Source organism: Papio anubis, chromosome 7, assembly GCF_008728515.1.
Source record: "Papio anubis isolate 15944 chromosome 7, Panubis1.0, whole genome shotgun sequence".
Classification (NCBI taxonomy): Eukaryota; Metazoa; Chordata; class Mammalia; order Primates; family Cercopithecidae; genus Papio; species Papio anubis.
The window spans coordinates 56,783,033-56,805,041 of NC_044982.1; the positions used below are offsets into that span (position 1 = coordinate 56,783,033).

Sequence of the window (22,009 nt, forward strand, 5' to 3'; positions counted from 1 at the left end):
AAATTAACCTAGGCTGGGCACAGTGGCTCACACCTGTAATCAGTCCTAGCACTTTGGGAGGCTGAAGTGAATATCGCTTAAGGCCAGGAGTTTGCGACCAGCCTAGACAGCATAACAAAACCTCATTTCTACCAACAACAACAACAACAACAAAATTGGCTGGGTGTGGCAGTGTGTGCCTGTAGTCCTAGCTACTTGGTGAGCTGAAGGGGCAGCATTGCTGGAGCCCAGGAGTTCAGGGCTGCTGTCAATTATGATTGTGCCACTGTACTCCAGCCAGAGTGACAAAGCAAGACCCTGTCTCAAAAGAAAAATTTTTTAATGAAATTAACTGTAGTTTACTATAACATTCTTACTTTAGAAACTTTAAAAAATTTTAAACTTCTTGATTCTTTTGTAATAAACAGCTTAAAACAAATACATTGTACAGCTGCACAAAAATTGTTTCTTTATATCCTGATTTTGTAAGCTTTTTTCTTTTATTGATTAATTGACTTACTGACAGAATCTTACTCCTCTCTTCAGGCTGGATTATAGCTCACTGCAACCTCAAATTCCTGGACATAAGTGTTCCTCCTGCCTCAGCTTCCCAAGTAGCTAGGACTGCTAATTAAAAAAAATTTTTGTGTAGGGATTAGTGGGGGAGGGTGTCACTATGTTACTGAGGCTGGTCTCGAACTCCTGGCCTCAAGCAGTCCTCCTGTCTCAGCCTCCCAAAGTGCTGTGATTACAGGCATGAGCCACTGTGCTCAGCCACTTTTTTCCATCTTTATATTTTCTAAAAATGTTTTTTGTTAAAAACTAAGACAAATGTATTAACCTATGCCTATACACAGTTAGTCATCAGTATCACTATCTTTCACCTCCACATCTTTTCCACTGGAGGGTCTTCAGGGGCAATAATTCATGGAGCTGCCAACTGTAGTAACAATGCGTTCTTCTTGAAGGACCTCCTGAAGGACCTACCTGAGGCTGTTTTACAGTTAACTCAAAAAAAAAAGTAGAAGGAGTACACTCTGAAATAATGATTAAAAGTACAGTAAATGTTTACATATTTACTAGTAACACAGTCATTTATTATTGTTACCAAGTGCTACATATTGTACATTATTGTATGTGCTCTACTTTCCTGCAACTGGCAGCTCCGTAGGTTGTATACACCAGTGTTTCTACAAACACAGTAATGTATGGCACTAGGACATTTTGACAGCTAAGATGTCACTAGGCAATAAGAGCTTTTCAGTTCCATTGTCATTCTATGAAACCACTCATATATGCAGTCTGTCATTGCCAAAATGTTGTTATGCTGTGCATGACTGTCCATATATAGTAGATCCTCATTATTTACAGATTTGTGCTAAAATGTTTTTGTACCTCCTAAAGTCAATACTAAAGGTGCTTTAGTCATTTATGCTCAGCAGAACAGCAAAAAATTTTGAGTCACCTGGCATGCATGTTCCCAGCTGAAGTCGAACAAGGCCACACTGCCCTCTTGTTTCAGCTTCATTAAGAGATGACCAGAGGGGCCAGGCGCGGTGGCTCACGCCTGTAATCCCAGCACTTTGGGAGGCCAAGGCAGGCGGATCACTAGATCAGGAGATCGAGACCATCCTGGCTAACACGATGAAACCCCGTCTCTACTAAAAAAAGAAAAAAAAATTAGTGGGCGAGGTGGCGGACGCCTGTAGTCCAGCTACTCAGGAGGCTGGGGCAGGAGAATGGCATGAACCCGGGAGGCGGAGTTTGCAGTGAGCCAAGATCACGCCATTGCACTCCAGCCTGGGTGACAGAGCGAGACTCATCTCAAAAAGAAAAAAAAAAAGAGATGACCAGAGGACAGAGACTGCAGGGAGCAGTACAGGGCAGTGCAAGAAGCTCTGGCCCTGGGGCCAGTTGTGAGTGGGGAGGGGGCATTTGAATCTCAGCTCTGGCACTTGTTTTTGGAGCAACCTCAGACAAGTCACTTAAACTTTTCTCATTTGTAAATTAGAATCTACCAGGATAAATTGGTTTTAGGACTTAAGACTATAATCAATCCACGTATATATATATATGTACAAATTTTCCCATGGAGCAGTGGTTCAGTGTTTGCCAATTCATTGTGGAGATTTTATAGAACATAACTATCACTAATAACAAGAATCAACTGGCTGGGCATGGTGGCTCATGCCTGTAATCCCAGCACTTTGGGAGGCCAAGGAGGGCGAATCATTTGGGGTCAGGAGTTCAAGACCAGCCTAGCTAACATGGTGAAACCCCATCTGTACTAAAAATACAAAATTGGCTGGACGTGGTGGCACGTGCCTGTAATCTCAGCTACTTGGGAGACTAAGGCAGGAGAATTGCTTGAACCTGGGAGACCAAGGTTGCAATGAGCTGAGATTGCACCATGCACCACTGCACTCCAGCCTGGAAGACAGAGTGAGACTCCGTCTTTTTAAAAAAAAAAAAAAAAAAGGAAATCAACTATAACAGGGTATGTATGTGTATCTGGAGAGTTTCTTTTTATGCATGAATGCAGAGGTCTATATTCCCTTTTTTTGGCACTATAAATGGATACATACTGTACCTTGCTTTGTACGTGTTTTTCATCTAATAATATGCTATCAACATTTTCTATTACTGTGAAATATTGTTTTATAGCATGATTTGTGACATTTAGGAAGTATGTTTTGAGCACATACTTTTTGCCACTAGGTGGGGGAGACAGACATGAAAGAACGCCTAATTACAATTGGCCAATTACAATTTTTTTTTTTTTTTTTGAGACTAAATCTTGCTTTGTCGCCCAAGCTGGAGTGCAGTGGCATGATCTTGGCTCACTACAACCTCCGTCTCCTAGGTTCAAGCGATCCTCCTGCCTCAGCCGCCCAAGTAGCAGGGATTATACGTGCCTGCCACGACACCTGGTTAATTTTCATATTTTTAGTAGAGACTGGGTGGATTTCACCATGTTGGTCAGGCTGGTTTTGAACTCCTGACCTCAAGCAATCCCCCCACCTCGGCCTCCCAAAGTGCTGGGATTACAGGTGTGAGCCACCCTGGCCTGATTACAAATTTGATAAGATCTGCAAAGGAGAAGCGCAGGTTCCTATGAGAGTGTATAATGGGAAAATCTAACCTCTTTTGGGATCCTCAGAGGAGGCCTCTGGGGTATTTGCATTTAAGCTGGGAACTGCAAGCTGTCAGTGTAGAGTGGGCAAGAGTGGTGGAGGCTGGGAGGGTGTAGATTACCCACTTTCCTACTGACCCTTGCTTGGTAAGCGCTGAATAAAACCAAGCTTTGAAGGAACCGTTGAATAATTTTTTTCACAGTTCTTGGATATAGGCTAGTCTCTGTATATATCCTTAATTCCTTAGGATTAACCATTCCAGAAGTGGAATTACTTGGGCAGATGGTTAGCACATATTTTGAGGTTTCTATTAGGTATTGTTCAAATGGTGTACTCATTTCTCTTACTTTCAGCGACATAGGAAATTGTTATTTTAATGTTTGCTTTAGTCAGTTTTAAGACACAGATATAGCCTATTATTTTATTTACTGCTTCCATATTGCTTGTCTCATTTTAGAATATTTAGATAACCTTTGTACTTTTAAAGTATTACAAAGAGTACATTTTCACCTATTTACACTGGAAAACAACTTCATTAGATAAAAAGAAGCTAAATGTATAAAATTATTAGAAAAATATCTCTAGTAGTATATAGAAGATAATTATGTTATAATTATCTAGGGCATACTATGGAAATATTAATTTTTTTGGAGGTCCTTCTAATACATCTGTGAAGACTTCTGCAAAACTAAAACAACTAGAAGAAGAGAATAAAGATGCTATGTTTGTGTTTTTATCTGATGTTTGGTTGGACCAGGTGGAAGTATTGGAAAAACTTCGCATAATGTTTGCTGGTAGGTCTTATTTTTTTTCTTCTTTCTTGAACTCTTAGGAGGGTTCGTGTCTTAAAACTTTTTGAGTATTATATTTATCTTTTTGAGTATTCTATTTAAAAAAAAACACTGAGTTAACAATGAGATAATTTAAATTAGATTTCATTTTAAAGACTTAAATTTTTACATGAAGAACAAAACCTGTGTGTGTGTGTGTTTATAGTCATGATAAATAAGAATTAGTCCTGAAGTTCAAGACCAGCTGGCCAACATAGTGAGACCCCATCTCTAAACAAAAACAAAAACAAACTGGGTTTAAGTGTGAGCCTATTACCTTGGGCATGTTACTTAACCTATGTCTCAGATTATATGGACATTCTAAGGAGTAATTAAGCCAGTGCAGGCCTGGCCTATAGTAAGTGCCCAATAAATGAGTACGGTTATTAGTATTATTTTAATAAGTTATTGAAATGTTATTTTAATTAAAATAAATTTTTATTATTAAAAAGTCATGGTTAAAGGTTTTTAACTTGATTTGTAGACTAGAAAAGTATTGTTCATTACTCTTTTATTCTTTAGGTTATTCACCATCACCTCCAACCTGCTTTATTCTGTGTGGTAATTTTTCATCTGCACCATATGGAAAAAATCAAGTTCAAGCTCTGAAAGGTATTAAGGGTCTATTTAATAAGAAGTGTTTCTATAGTCATATAAACTAAGTAATAAGGAATTATCCATAATATTTTAATTAAGAATATACAGAATTGTGTCTAATCAAATATAATTTTTATGGCATTATATGCAAATTTAATTCAATACCTTTTTAAAATTTTAGATTCCCTAAAAACTTTGGCAGATATAATATGTGAATACCCAGATATTCACCAAAGGTAATGATCTCACCACTGTATATCTTTTTCACCATTTTGCTTAAAAAAAAACAAAAAATGAATTTTGTTATATCATATCAGCAATAATTATTACAAAACTAAGGAAGAAAGATAAAGTTGAGGAAATTAAAAGAGCTAAAAGATAAAGTTATCCTCACATTGTACTAGAGGTTTATAATGAAAAGTATTGAAAGGGATAGAGGTAATTTCAGCCATACTTGGAATTTCTTTGTGACATTACTCTTAAGAGTCTAGAGCTTCACTCTCCAATATGATAGTCACTGGCCACATGTCTCTTTAAATTTAAGTTTAATTGAAGTTAAATAAAATATAAAATTCAGTCCATCAGCTATGCTAGCCACAATTCAGGTGTTCAATTGGACAGTGCGGATATAGAACTTTTCTATCATCACATTACTAGACAGTGTTGGTCTGGAGACTTAATAGTTCATTTATTATAATGCATGAAATTTAAACTTTTTTAATTTTAAAGTGAAAACAAAGGGAATAACTTGTTTTTAAGCTATTGGATAGTGTTACAATAATATTTTGAAATGAATTGTGTTGAATTTTGCTACAGTAGTCGTTTTGTGTTTGTACCTGGTCCAGAGGATCCTGGATTTGGTTCCATCTTACCAAGGTAAGTTTTGTTCAAATTTTTGCAACAGTGTAGAAAATGTTGTAAAATTTAAAAAGATAAACTATATCACATAAATTGTTTTTATAGACCACCACTTGCTGAAAGCATCACTAATGAATTCAGACAAAGGGTACCATTTTCAGTTTTTACTACTAATCCTTGCAGGTAAGAATTAGTATTTTGTGTTACACATTTTTCCTTTCATTTAAAAAATAATTCAGCCAGCTGCAGTGGCTCATACCTGTAATCTCAGCACTTTGGGAGGCCGAGGCAGGCAGGCTGCTTGAGCTCAGGAGTTCCAAGACCAGCTTGGGCAACACAGTGAAACCCATCTCTACAAAAAATACAAAAATTAGCTGGGCGTGGTGGCACACGCCTGTGGTTCTACTCAAGAGGCTGAGATGGGAGAATCGCTTGAGCTTGGTCGGTGGAGAGGTTGCAGTGAGCTGAGAATGCACTACTGCATTCCAGCCTGCAGCCTGGAAGACAGAGTGAGACCCTGTCTCAGACAAAAAAAAAACAGCAAAAAAACCCTAACTTGATTCCTAAAGTGTGTCTCTGAATTCCAACAGTTATGGAATAAATACAAGAAGAAAATTTATTTTTGTTTTAGGTTTCTCAAAACTTTGAAAATAGTTTAACTATATTTAAATAATTTATTGGTAGTGAATTCAGACTCTTGAATAATGGATAGCGATTTAAAAATAGATACTATTATTACACATCCTTTAAGAAAGGTTACAAAGGAAGAATACAAAGATTACTTATTTACTGTTGGTATTGCTCATTGTAATCATAAATTCTTCCTGTGGGAATACTGTCAGAGTCAGCCTTGGTTCGCCTCTCTTTTCTGCCTACATTCACTTCTTTGCTGGCCTTCTCCAGTGTCCTCTGGCTTTAAGTATCATCTGTGTATTGACACCTCCCACATTTATATTTCCACCTCAGCCTACCTTCCAAACTCCAGACTCAGGTATCCAGTTGCTACTTATCACCATCCCAACCTAAGTGAACTCCTGATCTTCCTCCCCACCAGCGCCCCTAACCTCTTCTGTAGACTTCTCCATCTTAGTTCGTGGCACCTTCATGGCCTGAATAACAATTATTCCAGTTGTTCAGGCCAAACACTTTAGGGTTTCTCTCACATATGTTTTTTCAGGAAATCCTATTAACTTCAAATTATATCCAGAATCTGCCACCTGTCTATACCTCCACCTCCACAACCCTCTACCACAGTGGTACCCAACCTTTTTGGCACCAGGGACTGGTTTTACAGGAGACAGTTTTTCCAGAGACCCCAGGGGGGTGGGGGTGATTTTGGGATGATTCAAGCGTATTACACTTATTGTGTACTTTATTTCTATTATTATTACATTGTAATATATAATAAAACAATTATACAACTTACTATAATATAGAATCAGTGGGAGCCCTGAGCCTGTTTTCCTGAAATTAGATGGTCCCATCGGGGGATGATGAGACAGTGACAGATCATCAGGCATTAGATTCTTATAAGGAGTGTGCAGCCTAGATCACTCACATGTGCAGTTCACAACCGGATTCGTGCTCCTGTGAGAATCGAATGCCCCTACCGATCTGACAGGAGGCAGAGGTCAGGATGTAATGCAACTGATGGGGAGCGGCTGTAGATACAGATGAAGCTTTGCTTGCTTGCAGCCTGCCGCTCACCTCCTGCTGTGTGGTCCAGTTCCTAACAGACCATGGACTGCTACCAGTCCGTGGCCTGGGGGTTGAGGAGCCCCGCTCTGCCATCTGGTCGGCCTGGATTATTACAATAGCCTCCTAATTGGTCTCCAGCTTCTACCCCTTCCCCTCCATATTCTACTCTTAATGCAGTGTGAAAGTGATCCTGTAAAGCATAAGACATATCCAGTCCATCTTCCTGATCCTGGAAAAAGGGCCCCCTCATGTGATTTAGTGACAGCCGTATCCTTGCAGTGGGAATCAAGGCCCTGTGTGATCTGGCCCCGTTCTCTCTCTGATTTCCTCTCCTCCCCATTTACTCCAGCCACCCTAGCTTCCCTTCTGTTCCTCAAGGATGCCAGGCAAGCTCCAGTCTGAGGACCTGTGCTACATCTTCCCTTTGCCTGCAGTGCGCTTCCTCTAGATATCTGCTTGACTAAGTCCCTCTTCCGCTTCAAGCCTGTGCTCAAGTCACACTAAATTATGAGCCCTGCCTGTTCTGATCATCCTATTAATATGCCAGCCTTCTAGGCTCTCTCTTCCTACATATGTTATCCCTCTTAGCCTGTCTTTTTCTTTTTCTCGTACACTTAATTATCTTAAAACATACTATATAATTATGTTTGCTTTTTATTTTCTTAGCCCCACTCTTCACTAGAATGTAAACTGTATGAGGGCTGGGATCTCTTGGTTCTGTTCGCTAATCCCTAGAATGGGGTAGGCATATATTAAGAGCTCAATACATAGCTGTTAAATGAATGGATGAATAGACAGACTCTGGTTGAAGTTTTGTATGGTGAACAGTTGATGTGGGAATGGGCTTGTATTCTAAGAGATTTTACCTTTAAAATTAATCTCATTTTTTTCTGAGAAGTCAAATTCAACTACTGTTTTCATTTCAGAATTCAGTACTGTACACAGGAAATTATTGTCTTCCGTGAAGACTTAGTAAATAAAATGTGCAGAAACTGCGTCCGTTTTCCTAGTAGCAATTTGGCTATTCCTAATCATGTAAGTGAAACATCTTTTTTATTAAACTGTCTTACATGTTGCATTATATAAAATTTTATTAAGCCACTTAATAATTTGTCCTTGGGTTAGGACATTTATTTATGGTTCAAAATAGTTTGAACATACTTTTGTCAGTAAGTTAATTTTTGTTAGTGAAGTCAGTGTTTCGCAGCTTTCTACCAAAGTGTATACCCTAAAGGACAGAGAAAAGCTGAGAATAAGCAGAAAATTTCTTTCAAGCTTTGTGTTTTGTCTTTTAAACTCTTAAATCATACTTTAAAATATATGTATATTTGTTTTAATAAACTGTTCTTATTTATCCCATTGGTTACATATTTTATATAGTATGTCCATATCACAAGAATGTACAGTATTTATCTTGTAGCTTCAAGGTTCCCTCACATACAGTTATGAATCCCAGATTACATATACCCCCATTTGAGAAGTATGGAAATAGATGTTACAGAGCATTTGTGTTATTCATTTTATAATATTTAAAGTTTATGGACCAGGCGCAGTGGCTTATGCCTGTAATCCCAGCACTTTGGGAGGCTTGTTTGAGGCCAGGAGTTTAAGACCAGCCTGGGCAGCATAATGACGTATATATATGTTATTAAATGAAAACTCATAGATTTTTTTTTTCCCTAAAATACAGAATAGTTCATTTCGTTTTTAAATTAGTGTCTCCCAAAGCTCTGTGAGTCAAAGCTTTCCTAGTTGTTTCTCAAATTTTCTGGTTCCTTTTGGTTTAATTTGAAATTATTTGTTTAGCTATTTTCACTTTTGCAAATGAATTGAAGTTTGTTTTGTTTTGTGCTCTTTTGTAGTTTGTAAAGACTATCTTATCCCAAGGACATCTGACTCCCCTACCTCTTTATGTCTGCCCAGTGTATTGGGCATATGACTATGCTTTGAGAGTGTATCCTGTGCCCGATCTACTTGTCATTGCAGACAAATACGATCCCTTCACTATCACGAATACTGAATGCCTCTGCCTAAACCCTGTAAGAATGTAGTTAATCTTATATAGTCATTATTTGTCAAGATTAGAGTACATTTTTTAATTTAAAATATATATTTAATAAAATTATTGTTGAAGTAAAAATATGCTATTAATGAAACACTGAATTAAGTTTCTATACACAGAAAGTTGGTATACACAGAAAGTTCTTAAATTTTCAGTATAGTATGTGACTATAAAGTAATATGACTTTAAAAAAAAAAAAAAAAAAAAAACCATACCAAAATATGAATCCAAAACAGTATTTTCTCCTCTTTAAAACTTATATTGGGATTCCCTTCTGGGAATTGCTTCAGAGTCTGTATATTGGTGGTACCTGTCCTTTGAAAATGATTTTGATTTTTAGAAATTGCACAGGTCCCAAAAATCTAAGCCTGATTAATGTAGAAACCTCATTGGTACACATTTTATTACTTTTTATGTAGAACCTTGAAATTGCTTCAGAATCTTGACATTGCTTCAGAATTTCTACAGAAATATAATTGACTTTTAGGCTGGGCGTGCTGGCTCATGCCTGTAATCTTAGCACTTTCAGAGGCTGAGGCAGGTGGATCATGAGGTCAGGAGTTCAAGACCAGCCTGACCAACATGGTGAAACCCCGTCTCTACTAAAAATTACAAAAATTAGCTGGGCATGGTGGTGCACACCTGTAATCCAGCTACTCGGGAGGCTGAGGCAGGAGAATTGCTTGAACCCGGGAGGCAGAGGTTGCAGTAAGTGGAGATCACGCCATCGCACTCCAGCCTGGGCAACAGAGCGAGACTCCATCTCAAAAAAAAAAAAAAGAAAAGAAATATAATTGACTTTTTGAACTTGGAGAATAAATACTGCATAAACAATGACATAAACACAGTTATGTCAAACAAAATATTATCTCCACTAGTGATTTTTGAATTGCATGCTTCCTTGATTCTTGTGAATTTTAGACTTTACTAATTTTTTGTTTCATCTGAGTAATTTCTAGAAACATCATGCCTTAGTTTTGGCATGATGCTGGACCTGTCATCCTAGCACTTTGGGAGGCCGAGGCAGGAAGATGGCTTGAGTCCAGGAGTTCACAACCAGCATGGGCAACATAGGAAGGGCCTGTCTCTACTTACTTTGCTTTCCTCAAACACACAGTTTGTCCGGCTGCCTCTAAGACATGGCTTATCAACCTTGGCACTTTTGACATTTTGGACCAAGTAATTTTTGGTTGTGGGGGCTATCCTGTGTACTCTAAGCTGTTTAGCAGCACCCCTGGCCTCTATCCAATAAATGTCAGTAGCATCCCCCAGCTGTAACAATCAGAAGTGTTTCCAGACATTGGCCAAATATCCCCGAGGGACAAAGTAGCCCTGGTTAAGAACGTCTGCTTTGGCCAGGCACGGTGGCTCGCGCCTGTAATCCCAGCACTTTGGGAGGCCGAGGCGGGCAGATCACGAGGTCAGGAGATCGAGACCATCCTGGCTAACAAGGAGAAACCCCATCTCTACTAAAAATACAAAAAAAATTAGCTGGGCGTGATGACGGGCGCCTGTAGTCCCAGCTACTCGGGAAGCTGAGGCAGGAGAATGGCATGAACCCGGGAGGTGGAGCTTGCAGAGAGCCAAGATCCGCCACTGCACTCCAGCCTGGGGGACAAAGCGAGCCTCTGTCTCCAAAAAAAAAAAAAAGAAAGAACGTCTGCTTTAAGGATGAACACAGTTAACTGATTTGGTTTTATTGCTTAGAAATTTATGACCTCATTTTTATTCACATTGAAATAGTCTTTCATAGTGATCCTATTTCCTTACTTAAACTTTGAGCATTCTCCTAGTTAATGCTCTATTTGAATACAACTTATTTCTGAATTTTTCTACTTTTTCATTCCTGTGAGTAAACCACCACCTCCTACACCATCATTATATCTTTTTTACCTTATTTATACCTTTTGGGCAAGCTCAAAACTAGCTTTAGACATTACTTCATCCTTTCTTGATATTTATTCACATTAACGAATGCCTGCTATAGGCTAGGCGCTGGGTTCAGTGCTTGGGGCACAAAGACTGAAAAGACAGGGCCTCTGCTCAGCCACTTGAGAGTTTCATAGTAGACAACTGTATGTGTGATTATTGCTCAGTTGCTTTACAGGCACATAGGAAGGGAATCAAACACATAGGAATGCAAATCAGATTTGCATTAGAGGGAGGGGCAGGAAAGACTTCTTGAACTTGCTGATTGTCTCACATGCATATTTGGCATTACACAGTCTGTTTATTTCTTATACTAAGTAGGCTCCTCCTCAGCATTTCCAACCTCATCTTTTAGCATAAGACTGTCTAGCCAACTCAAAAGACTTGCTTCAAGTGGAGATATTTTATAGGAATAACTCTGTACAGAGATCATGTAAAAATCTGTTGTGTTACTTTATAGTCACATCTTGTCATTTTTAAATCATAACCAAGGAATTTAATTTAAAAAACAGGGATTATTTTATAAAACTTGAGTATTCGGCTGGGCACGGTGGCTCATGCCTATAATCCCAGCACTCTGAGAGGCCTAGGTGGGCAGATCACATGTGCCCAGGTGTTCAAGACCATCCTGGGCAACACAGTGAAACCCCATCTGTCTTTACAAAAAATACAAAAATTAGCTAGGCGTGGTGGCCCACGCCTGTGGTCCCAGCTACCTGGGAGGCTGAGGTGGGAAGATTGCTTGAATCCTGGAAATGGAGGTTGCAGTGAGATTGCCCCCACTGCACTCCAGCCTGGGTGATGAGAGTGAGACTGTGTCTCAAAAAAAAAAATAAATAAAAATAAATAAATAAAATAAAAATATATATATATATATTGTGTTTTTAAAAATTTATTAAAAAAAAAAGTTGGAATATTCACTTACAGACATTTTTCTCCCCCAAAGGGCTCTTTTCCAAGAAGTGGATTTTCATTCAAAGTTTTTTATCCTTCTAATAAGACAGTAGAAGATAGGTAAGTGTGTGCACAGACACAGTAAAAAAGATCTTTCTCTAGGTGTTAAATTACTGAAAATGAGATATTCTATCAGTGTGTTGAGATTTTTTGAAAATGTCTACACTGGCCCGTAAGAAATATTATCAGCTGAGCTTATCATGGTTATGCTGTGTGACATAGAATTGTGCATACATGACAGTACGTTTGTGTTGAAATAGATCAAGAACTGTTTTTTGGGGGAAATCTCAGGCCAGCTGTGGAGGTGGCCTAGTTCTCTTACAGGCTGACTCCTGATGCTGTTCTCATTCTTCTGAGAGGTCAGCCCTACTTTCCCTTAAATTGACAATGAGGGAGCTATGTGTGAGTCTGGTGATGGTATGGGGTTGGAGTTACAGAAACGTCTTGGGAGAGAAGAAAATAACCAGCTAGTGGGTAGTAGTTTTCAGAGTGATCTATATAGATTACCCACATCAGAATCCTCTGGGGTCCTTGTTAAAAATGTTAAGTTTTAGGATTTTACCCCAGACTCATCAAATGACTTTCTAATTGTAAAGAATAGGCATTTTAAATATTATTTCCCTTGATTTCAGACATCCTAACATGATTTCTCAGATAACTATATTTTGAAAAAGCTCCCACCACTGGTTAAGAACAAGTGACCAGGCAGGGCGCAGTGGCTCACACCTGTAATCCCAGGACTTTGGGAGGCCGAGGTGTGGGGATCACGAGGTCGGGAGTTCGAGACCAGCCTGACCAACATGCTGAAACCCCGTCTCTACTAAAAATACAAAAATTAGCCGGGCATGGTGGCATGTACCTGTAATCCCAGCTACTCAGGAGGAGGCGGCTACGGCAGAATTGCTTGAACCTGGGAGGTAGAGGTTGCAGTGAGTGGAGATGGTGCCACTGCACTCCAGCCTGGGCAACACAGCGTCTCAAAAAAAAAGAACAAGTGACCAAATCAAGTAACTCCCCTCCAGATTCTCGTCAGAGAATATAATCTTGAACACAGCCCAATTGTCTTTTTCTTTTTTGGAATTAACATATTTATTTAAATAAAAGTGAATACAAAATGAATAACAAAATTTTCAAAATAATGCTTACAAATATAAAATTAAAAAGGAGGCCGGACACTGTGGCTCAAGTCTGTAATCCCAGCACTTTGGGAGGCTGAGGCAGGCAGATCACCTGAGGTCAGGTGTTTGAGACCAGCCTGGCCAACATAGTGAAACCCCGTCTCTACTAAAAATACAAAAAACTAGCCAGGCATGGTGACACACGCCTGTAGTCCTAGCTACTCAGGAGGCTGAGGCAGGAGAATCTCTTGAACCCAGGAGGCTGAGGTTGCAGTGAGCTGAGATTGTGTCACTGCACTCCAGCCTGGGTAACAGAGCGAGACTGTCTTAAAAAAAAAAAGAGAAAAGGAAAAACACCTCTGTTTCCTAATCCTGAAACCATGATTAAGTTTCTTAAATATATTTATTTTAGAAAATTTTTATGCATATATTCTTGCTGCTTAATACTCATGGAAGATTTAAGTCCATTTATTCTATGATATATTCTAAATTTTATTCTTGAATTTGCTTATTTTACATACAGCTGATTCTTGCTGTATTCCAAGCACAGCTTAGTTCTTGGAATATAGGCAGATAGATATTCTCATAAAGGACATAAGATATTCTAGCCCCTAGTTTTATGAAAGCCTAATGTGTATTTGATTTTACCTAGCCCACACTGAATACTTAAAAAAATTGATTTGGAATGCCTTTAGGTAAGGGACAGACATATGCTCTTTTCCAGCCCACCTGTCTACGCTGGATATCCTGAGGGCACTTGATTTTGTGACCTCAGGACTAAGTCAACTCTGAGGGCTGTCAGCCTGGAGCATATGGTCTTGTCCACTGTTAGAATGACTTTTACTAAAGTAAGATTTGGCATAAAACTTGCAGACATAAAACGGCCTGCAGCCATTCGTGGTGACTCACACCTGTAATCTAGCACTTTGGGAGGCTAAGGCAGGGAGATGGCTTAAGTCAGGAGTTTAAGACCAGCCTGGGCAATATGGCAAGGCCCTTTCTCTACAAAAAATACAAAAAATTAGCTGGGCGTGGTGGCCCACAGCTGTAGTCCCAGTTACTGGGGAGACAGGTGGGAAGATCACTTGAGCTTGGGAGTCGGAGGTTGCAGTGAACTGTGATTGATTGGTCCACATTGCACTCCAGCCTGGGTGACAGCTGTTAAGTACCCTGTCTCATGGTACTTGTAGTTGATGCTCACTCTTTGTCGAACTGAAATAGTTGCTTCCTTTATCTGCTGTGGCCTCAGATGCTGAAAGCCTTGACATAATTTCCAAACTATAATTTTGTATTGGTAACTGGGGAATCTTTTCAATGCTAGATCAAACAAATTGATCTAAGTTTATGTTTTGGGAAAACAGAAAATTTCAAGATATATTGAAATAATCTGGTCTTCTTGCCACTTAGTTTCTTCTAAGAAGCCTTCTGTTAGAATATTTGCGAAATTATATTGTGGAATTAATCACAGAAATGTAGTCAAAGTTGATAAAATGAACCCTGTTTCAACATGACTTTCAAGTAGTTTTATTTAAAAACAATGTTGGTGATGTAGTGGAGGAAATACACATTCTCACATGTACTTGGTCAGAATGAAAAATGGCAAAAACCTTTTCGGAGGACAATTTGACAAGATTTATTAATGCCTACACCAACAATTCCACTTTCAGGAATTTATCCTAAAAGGAATTTATCCTTAAGGTATACTTAAGCCTATGTATACAAGTACATCATGTAGAATTAGGTACAATTGGCTTTTTACTGCAGTTTTTTTTGTGAGATGGAGTCTTGCTCTGTTGTCCAGGCTAGAGTGCAGTGCCACAATCTCAACTCACTGCAACCTCCATCTCTCGGGCTCAAGCGATTTTCCTGCCTCAGCCTCCCAAATAGCTGGGATCACAGGCACACACCACCACACCCAGCTATTTTTTGTATTTTCAGTAGAGATGGGGTTTCACCATGTTGACCAGGCTGGTCTCAAACTCCTGACCTCAGGTGATCCACCAGCCTTGGCCTCCCAAAGTGGCTGGGATTACAGGCATGAGCCACTGTGCCCAGCCTTTTTACTGCAGTTTTTATACCAAGAAATTTTAAAAATGTATATATATCTAAATGTACCTATTCAGAACTTTCTGATTTACTTAAATTTCAAAGCCTTAAAGAATTAAATATAGATAAATATAATGTATTTACTACTAATGGAAAAAAGGTGTAGAAAGTATGCATAATATCATATCACTTCTGTGTTTTTAAAGCATAAGACCACATATACATGTGCTTACATATGATTAGACTTACTTTTTTTTTTTTTTTTTTTTTTGGAGATAGAGTTTCGCTCTTGTTGCCCAGGCTGGAGTGCAGTGGCACCATCTTGGCTCACTGCAGCCTCTGCCTCCCGGGTTCAAGAGATTCTCCTGCCTCAACCTCCTGAGTAGCTGGGATTACAGGCATGTACCACCACACCTGGCTAATTTTGTATTTTTAGTACAGACGGGGTTTCTCCAGGTTGGTCAGGCTGGTCTCAAACTCCAGATCTCAGGTGATCCATCTGCCTCTGCCCCCCAAAGTGCTGGATTATAGGCGTGAGCCACCGCGCCCGGCTACCTTTTTTAAAAATTAGTCTACCTTTATAAGAACATACAGTTGTCGGCCGGGCGCAGTGGTTCATGCCTCTAATCCTAGCACTTTTTGGGAGTCCGAGGCAGGTGGATCACTTGAGGTCAGGAGTTCGAGACCAGTCTATCCAACATGGTGAAACCTCGTCTCTACTAAAAATACAAAAATTAGCTGGATATGGTGGTGGATGCCTGTAATCCCAGCTACTCAGGAGGCTGAGGCAGGAGAATCACTGGAACCCAGGAGGCAGAGGTTGCGGTGAGCCGAGACTGCGCCATTGCACCCCAGCCTGGGCGACAGAGTGAGACTCCATCTCGAAAAAAAAAAAAGATATACACTTGCTTTTTGGGGAGCAGAAAAGGGGCGTGAGAATGACTTATTTTTTAGAGTCTCCTTTTGAATTTGAAACAGTATGTATGTATTGACCTACTTTTTAAAATCAATTATACCTATTTTTAAAAATTAACTACAACTAAGTATTAGTAAGTGTACAACTTAGGTTTCCAAATATTTTTCTTTTCCTATTTTCAGCAAACTTCAAGGTTTTTGAGATCTTGAAGACCATCTGAAGAAAATTCATCAGTTTTCTGCTTAACTCTGTATCTTATGTGATTTTGATATTACAATAAAATTATGGTAAACTTTAGGAGGTTCTGCTTAAATTTGTATTTTGTGAAATTTTGATACTAAGTGATAAATATGATGGTATACTTTAGAAAGTTTTCTAGGAAAAATATTTTCTGCGTATTTTTAAGAAAAATATATGGGGGCCAGGCGTAGTGTCTCACACCTGTAATCCTAGTGCTCTGGGAGGCTGAGGCGGGTGATCACCTGAGGTCAGGAGGTCAAGACCAGCCTGGCCAAGATGGCAGAACCCTGTCTCTACTAAAAAAAAAATACAAAAATTAGCTGGGCGTGGTGGCGGGCACCTGTAATCCCAACTACTCGGGAGGCTGAGACAGGAGAATCACTTGAACCCAAGAGGTAGAGGTTACAGTGAGCCAAGATCGTGCCATTGTACTCCAGCCTGGGTAACAGAACAAGACTCCGTCAAAAAAGAAAGAAAGAAAGAAAGAAAACTACGTGGATATGTGTTAAGATATACTCTTTTTTTTTTTTTGGAGACAGAGTCTTGCTCTGTCACCCAGGCTGGAGTGCAGGGAGAATTGCTTGAACCTGGGAGACAGAGGTTGCAGTGAGCTGAGATCAGGCCACTGCACTCCAGTCTGGGTGACAGAGTGAGACTCTGTCTCAAAAAAAAAACAAAAAAACGAAGAGCCTGGACTGGAAGACATTGCTTTCAAAGAGAATTAGCTTTTGAGAGAAAAGGTACTAATAAAAAAATATAAAAATGACACAGTGAATGGGAAATTCCTCAAGGAAATTTAATATGAATGCAGTGATAAGTGAATTTAGCAGCAAGGACATGACAATCTGACATGTGGTTTGGGGATGGAAAATTGGAAGGATGTTAGAAGGGGCCTAATGTTAGAAGAGCAAGGTTTAGCTTTAATTTCAAGAATAACCTGGTAAAATCAAAATTTAAAGATGAAGTCAAGACATAAATTTAAACAGGGCCTAGAAAGTAGCAGTAAAATAGACATGCAAGGCTGCTGGTCCAGTTATGAGAGTCACAGAGCTAAATATGAATGACGATGGGCAGAAGTTTATAAATGGAAATTGAAATCAAGGTGTCCTCTCATTCACTGGTTACATAATTGCTTCTATAATTAGAGGTATTTTGAGATCTTTTCAAGAACACAGTGAAAGTAGGGTGCATTTAGGGGTTAAACAAGATGAAGTGAAGTGAAACAAGGCCATTAACCCAGAGCAGTAAATTGCCAGAAGCAGGCCATCAATAGAATAAGGTAAGGCAGGAGCTAGAACCAGGTGAGGATCAACATCGTTCAGAGATGGAAAAGAAAGCCAAGGTCTGTGAGATGAGACAGCAGAGGAGCCGGTGTGAAAGAATGTCTGGACTTTACTTTAGTAAAAGAACAGAGACAGCGTGTTCCCAACTGGGTGTTCCCAAATGGGTGTTTAATCAGCTGAAGCCCGGCTGATCTCACTGCTGCAGTGTTTACGAGGCACCATTAAGTAAAGGTGCACCTCAGAACAGGAGCCAGATTATTAACACACACAAGATTTCTCTACTATAAAAGCAAACACGTAGTCTCTGTAGGGAAACCATGGAATGCCAGAGACTGGACAGACCGAATGAAGCATTCTTTAGCCATGGGCAGCCATGCAGGAAACCAGGCCTATAGGGCCATTTTAGAGAAATCTGGATTTTTCGGTACAATATCCTGACTTCGCAAGCACTAATTTAAATTGCAGTTTGCAACCAAGAAGACATGCTTACAGATTGGATTGTGCTCACGAACTGTTTTCTCTGCCTTATAGGCACAGGAATTTAATTTTGTGGTCCATAAGATATCCCTATTAAGCAAAATCAGGTGAGCCCCAATCATTCACCACCATCTGTAAAATTTAGTGTCCTCTTGTACTGGTGATGAGGGAAGGTAAACTTAAAATGGGACATTTCATTCTGATCCTGTGCCCACATACACGTTTTCTCTGGAGCTAAGGCTCCTACCCACTCTATTCAAAAGCCCCACTTTTATTGCTTTTATTGTGCTTACACTTTGGGCTTCATTTTTAGGCAGGTTTTCTGAATTAAAGGGCTGGGGGGGTTGTGGAAAGGGTTGCAAGACCGTTGCTCCAATTCCTTAATGCATGTATTAAATGTTTACTATGTTAGGCACTGTGCTAAGTGCTTATTCATTGCGCAGTTTAATCCTCATTAGGTTCACTATTACCTTTAGTTATACATGAAGAAAACAGGCATAGGGAGGTTAAATAAGTTGCCCAAAGTCACACAGCTGGTAAGGGTCACAGCAGAGTTGATGCTGGGTTATCTGAATGGAGCCCAGGCGCTTCACCAGCATAGTATTGTCTTGCCTTCCTCTACTTCCTTACTGAACATGCTACTGAAGCTACAAAAGATCATTTATCTTGAGCAGTGTTTCAGACTGAAGGTCAAACTGATCCGTGGGTTGAAATATAAATGAGTCACGGCAGAATAGAAAATTCCAGTGCATTAAGTTTTGTCTCATGAAGCTGTTTGTTATGTATTAGGATCTGGCATGTGCTATCACAGTGTCTCACTTAAGTCAGTAGGTCTCAGCCATCTACTCTGGACCTCTGCTTCCCAGTAAATAGAACAATGGCATCTGAAGAGAGCAAAAGCAGTATTTGTGGAAGGATAGGATAAGACAGGTTGCACAAAGGGGTTAATAACTGATAATGGCTCTAGTACTTAGGACCTTCTCCCTCCAAAAGGCATTAATTTTTTTTTTTTTTTTTTTTTGAGACGGAGTCTCATTCTTCTTGCCCAGGCTGGAATGCAATGGCACAATCTCGGCTCACTGCAACCTCAGCCTCCTGGGTTCAAGCAATTCTCCTGCCTCAGCCTCCTAACTAGCTGGGATTACAGGTGCCCGCCACCACTCCTGGCTAATTTTTGTATTTTTAGTAGAAGTGGAGTTTCACCATGTTGGCCAGGCTGGTCTCAAACCCCTGACCTCAGGTGATCCACCCACCTCGGCCTCCCAAAGTGCTGGGATTATAGGTGTGGGCCACTGCGCCTGGCCCATTATTTTTTTTAAGGACAGCTTTCTTTAATGGATGAATTTTAGGCAAGGGAACATTTGTCTTGGGCAAGGGGGCTCTTCCACAATTACACTGTCTTTTCCCAAAGAGATTCTTCTGGGAAAGAGAACATCACATAGTAAGAAATTTGGCAAAGCAGAGGGTAGGAACCCTCAGAAAATCTAATGAAAGCTACGGGCCCTATGGGCCTCTACTGAGACCCATGTCCCCCAGCCCCACGAGCCTACCCGTACACATAATTTCAGAGGGTTCAGGAACCCCAAAGGCCATCATCACTTCTAAACAACCAGTTGTAGTTTGTTGTCTTTTGAGAAGTATGGTGTGTTCATGTTTGGAAATGCCTTTTTTAAGGTCAAACGTCCAGAATTTTGACATTACAAAGGTGAGTGAAAGTAAGTTGACAATCCTTGGTTATGCTCACTGACCTCAGGGTTATAATAGAAAAGAGTGCAATTTTACACATCCCTCAGGTGCTTTGAACCCTTTGGAACTCATCTTTATGTCTCAAAGCTATTTTAGATGCAAAGCTTTAAAACCTAACAGCAGGGTGTTCTAAGACTTTTTACTAAACAAGTTCATAGAAAATTATAAAATATAAGCAAGCATAAAGAAAATTTTTAACAACCTGCAATTCCACTATCAGAAATATTGTTAATATTTGGTAAATATGCTTCCAGATTTTTCTCTATGTATACATTTTTCCTATAAAAATATTTTGGGATCATACTATACATACTAAACTTGATTTTTTTCTTTACTATATTAATTCATCTGCCTGCCCAATAATGTTCTAGGCATTAGAGAATCCAGTGGTAAATCAGAAAGGCAAGGTCCTAGATTTCATGATGCTTCCCTTTTCAAATGGGGAGAGCCATACCCTATAACAAGAAAATACCAAATATAAACCATGGTTTAAAAAAAAAAAAAAAAGCCAAGCATGGTGCCTCATGGCCGTAATCCCAGCACTTTGGGAGGCTGAGGCGGGCAGATCACTTGAGGTCAGGAGTTCGAGACCAGCCTGGCCAACATGGAGACAACCCCATCTCTACTAATACAAAAAAAAAAAAAATTAGCTGGGCATGGTGGTACCTTCCTGTAGTCCCAGCTACTTGCAGGCCGGGGCACGAGAATTGCTTGAACCCAGGAGGCAGAGGTTGCAGTGAGCCGCCATCGCGCTGCTGCACTCCAGCCTGGGAGACAGAGTGAAACTCCATCTCAAAACAAGAACAACAAAAAACGTTGCTGGCCATAATTATATAAGGTGTTGGAGGTGGGAGAAGCATGTTGCAGGGAGTCACTAAGGTGACATCATTTAAGGTCTTGAGGTTCAATGGCCTGTACCCAGGCTGCAGAGGAGTCAAGAGTATTCTGACATTAGACTGATCCGGGGAAGAAAATTAGATGGTGAATATGAAGAGGGTTAGGGATTAAGTGTAGACACATGTAAGGAACCTGGATATGAAGCTACTAGGTTTTCAGCAGAGAATGATGTAAATTGATTTGATTTTAAAGATCACTAAAGCAATTGTGTGGAAAAGAGATTGTCAGAAGGGAAGAGCTGAAGAGACCAATTGGAAGCTACTGCACTAGTCTGCGATGGAGATGATGGTGGCTCACACTGGAAATAGAAAGAAGTGGATATATTTGGAGTGTACAAGAAGAGGCAACAGGACTATGTAACTGAATGGCAGCAGGGTGAGGGAAAGAGGAATCGAGAATTATGCTTACGTTTTAGGTTTAAGTAGCTGGGCAGGCAGTATCATTTAGTGCGACTGGGGAGAGAACAAGTTCAAGATGTAAAAATCAAGATTTCTATGTAGAACTGTTAATGTGAGATGCCCATCAAACATCCAGGTGGAGAACTCTGCGGGGCAGTGGCATGTAAGTCTTTTAGAGTTCAGTGGTCAGACAGAACTGGAGATACCATTTTGGACTCACTAGTCTCACCCCAGATGAAATCCATGAGGGCAAATTTTTTTATTTTTATTTTTTATTTTTATTTTTTTTATTTTTTTTTTTTTTTTTTTTTGAGACGGAGTCTGGCTCTGTCACCCGGGCTGGAGTGCAGTGGCCGGATCTCAGCTCACTGCAAGCTCCGCCTCCCGGGTTTACGCCATTCTCCTGCCTCAGCCTCCCAAGTAGCTGGGACTACAGGCGCCCGCCGCCTCGCCCGGCTAGTTTTTTGTATTTTTTTAGTAGAGACGGGGTTTCACCATGTTCGCCAGGATGGTCTCGATCTCCTGACCTCGTGATCCGCCCGTCTCGGCCTCCCAAAGTGCTGGGATTACAGGCTTGAGCCACCGCGCCCGGCTCTTTCCTTTTTCTTTTTCTTTTCTTTTTTGAAACAGTCTCGCTGTGTCATCCAGGCTGGAATACAGTGGCGCTATCTAGGCTCACTGCAAGCTCTGCCTTCTGGGTTCACGCCATTCTCCTGCCTCAGCCTCCTGAGTAGCTGGGACTACAGGCACCTGCCACCACGCCCGGCTGTGTGTATGTGTGCCGCGCCCAGCAAATTGTGTGTGTGTGTGTGTGTGTTTAGTAGAGACAGGGTTTCATCATGTCAGC

The 22,009-nt window shown here is 40.2% G+C and overlaps 1 protein-coding gene and 1 long non-coding RNA gene across 6 annotated transcripts in view; one reads left to right on the forward strand and one right to left on the reverse strand.

Moving 5' to 3' along the window:
- The window catches only part of POLE2 (DNA polymerase epsilon 2, accessory subunit), a 52,949-nt gene extending 36,528 nt beyond the window's left edge, over window positions 1-16,421 (forward strand). For all 5 annotated transcript variants that reach the window (XM_031668138.1, XM_031668136.1, XM_031668140.1 and 2 more), the window contains 9 exons: window positions 3,735-3,907; window positions 4,466-4,555; window positions 4,722-4,776; window positions 5,357-5,416; window positions 5,504-5,581; window positions 8,023-8,131; window positions 8,959-9,135; window positions 12,034-12,101; window positions 16,304-16,421. In XM_031668138.1, the coding sequence (XP_031523998.1) occupies window positions 3,735-3,907; window positions 4,466-4,555; window positions 4,722-4,776; window positions 5,357-5,416; window positions 5,504-5,581; window positions 8,023-8,131; window positions 8,959-9,135; window positions 12,034-12,101; window positions 16,304-16,322 (829 nt within the window). In that variant the 3' untranslated portion in view covers window positions 16,323-16,421. The remainder of the gene's footprint in view (window positions 1-3,734; window positions 3,908-4,465; window positions 4,556-4,721; window positions 4,777-5,356; window positions 5,417-5,503; window positions 5,582-8,022; window positions 8,132-8,958; window positions 9,136-12,033; window positions 12,102-16,303) is intronic.
- The window catches only part of LOC103886228, a 60,450-nt gene that overhangs the window by 34,123 nt on the left and 4,318 nt on the right, over window positions 1-22,009 (reverse strand). Inside the window, exon 2 of the long non-coding RNA XR_002523356.2 lies at window positions 1,445-1,640. This is a non-coding gene — a long non-coding RNA (uncharacterized LOC103886228). The remainder of the gene's footprint in view (window positions 1-1,444; window positions 1,641-22,009) is intronic.